This window comes from Capsicum annuum, chromosome 3 (assembly GCF_002878395.1).
Source record: "Capsicum annuum cultivar UCD-10X-F1 chromosome 3, UCD10Xv1.1, whole genome shotgun sequence".
Classification (NCBI taxonomy): Eukaryota; Viridiplantae; Streptophyta; class Magnoliopsida; order Solanales; family Solanaceae; genus Capsicum; species Capsicum annuum.
In genome coordinates, this window is record NC_061113.1 from 66,084,771 (window position 1) to 66,086,753 (window position 1,983).

At 37.7% G+C, this 1,983-nt stretch overlaps 1 protein-coding gene across 1 annotated transcript; it reads left to right on the forward strand.

Annotated features, from left to right (window-relative positions):
- The first annotated feature begins 765 nt into the window (after positions 1 to 765).
- Positions 766 to 1,412, forward strand: LOC124896674 (ubiquinol oxidase, mitochondrial-like). The gene has a single exon (XM_047408329.1). The coding sequence runs from the start codon at positions 828 to 830 to the stop codon at positions 1,410 to 1,412; it is 585 nt and encodes a 194-aa protein (XP_047264285.1). The 5' UTR covers positions 766 to 827.
- Positions 1,413 to 1,983: the final 571 nt, after the last annotated feature.

Consider the following 1,983-nt stretch of genomic DNA (forward strand, 5'->3'; position numbering starts at 1 on the left):
TTTATTACATTAACTTACTTAATAATCTTCAAGGAAAAGACCTTTCCATCACTGAAAACTGGGAGAAAGTATATCCCAAGGACACTGCTGCTACGTCTGGGGAGAAGCTAGATGATATCTCTGGACTTTCATCGGATGACTCGGAGAATGGACTGCCTGACATACCTTGTCCGAATAAAGTTTCTGGTAAGCATTTAGGTGAAGAAATTTATTCTCCTGAGAATGATTTGGTATTGTCGGGAAATAATTCTGGTCTTGCTAGGGGAAGGGGATTATGCTCTCTTAATGGATTCCAGATTATAACTCATTTGGAATATGATTCTGAGTGTAAACTTTACTTGGAAATTAATATTTCAGTTCAAAGGAAAGAGATGCCTGAAGCTGATAATACTGATAAATTATCAGAACTGGAACTTGAGAATGCTTGTGATGAGCAGCGTGAGAATGCTACTCAGTCAAATGAGCTGCCTTTGCCGAGCAATTCCTAGTTAGTCCAGGTTGAATCCTGCCAGATTCTTAGCAATAATTCAGTGGGGGATTCGGCTCTCACACAGTTTGGAGATCCTTGCTGTAGAACATCAGCTGCATTGCAAAAAATCCAAAAGACAACAGGTAGTTCATCAATCGAGGAAAAGCTCAAAGTTGGAGGTATGAGTACCTCTGAATCTTGTTCAAGTGGTAAAAGAAAGGCATATGGAGAAGTCACCACCAAGAGACTCTACGAATCCTTCAAGGAAAATAATTATCCTGACTGTGACTCAAAGGAGAAGTTTGAGCAAAGTGGTGGTTGGATAAAAGAATTACCTGAAGAAGCTGAGAATGAGAGGATGCATCTAATGACTATGGTGGAGCTAGTACAGCCTAAATGGTATGAGAGGTTGTTAGTTATTGCCGTGCAGGGAGCGTTTTTCAATTTTTACTTTGTGCTTTACTTGTTGTTCCCCAATCTTGCACACAGAGTTGTTGGTCATCTGGAAGAAGAGGCTATACACCCATATACTTTGTATCTTAATGATATTGATTGTGGTGAAATTGAAAATGTCCCTGCTCCTGCGATAGCAATTGACTACTGGAGACTGCCTAAGGATGCGACTCTAAAGGATGTTGATGAAGCTTATCATAGAGACGTTAACCATTTTGCATCTCCATGGGAGACATATCAGGCTGACTCGTCGATTGATCTAAGCAAGCACCATGTGCCCAAGAAATTCCTTGATAAGGTTACTTATTGGTCAGTGAAACTTTTCAGGATTCCAACCGATTTATTTTTCAAGGAAAGATACGGTTGTCGTGCAAAGATGTTGGAAACAGTGGCAGGTGTACCAGGAATGGTGGGAGGTATGCTGTTACATCTAAGGTCGTTACGCAAGTTCGATCTTCTAAGGCAAAGAATTGGTGTTTGCATTTCATAAAGCAAGGAGAAGTGTTGAAAGTTGCTTAAGAATGCAACTATTTTCTTCTGTTTTCTCCAAAAATTTTTAAGTACAATCCTAGTTAAATTAGAATTCCTATCTTTGGTAGGAAACTAATTAGTTATTCTAATTTTGGTAGAAGTAGGTTGTTTATTTGTCCTATTTTTAATTGGAATAGCAACTATTTAAGTTTCAAATTTGATGATCAATTATAGACTTTCTTTTGATAAGAAATTAATCTCTCTCTATCGCTCTGCATTTTCTCTTCTTCAAACTCCATCTGTGTTTCTGCGGCCATCTTTTAAATTGAATTCCTGTGTTATTTCCCTTTAACGATTTTAAACCAACATACTCTAATCTAATTCAGGGATAATCACTCTTACAAACTAAGGATAAGTCTATAGTTGCTGGAGTAATAGCCTCTATTTAGCCTTCTGCTCTCCTTTAATATGCATGTGCATGACAACTTTCTTCAAAATCATGCAAAAAGGCTCCCTCTATTAAACCTCAATCTATTCATTTCTCTCCATATAACATAAATCAGCATAAAGAATACAATCATGATTATCTA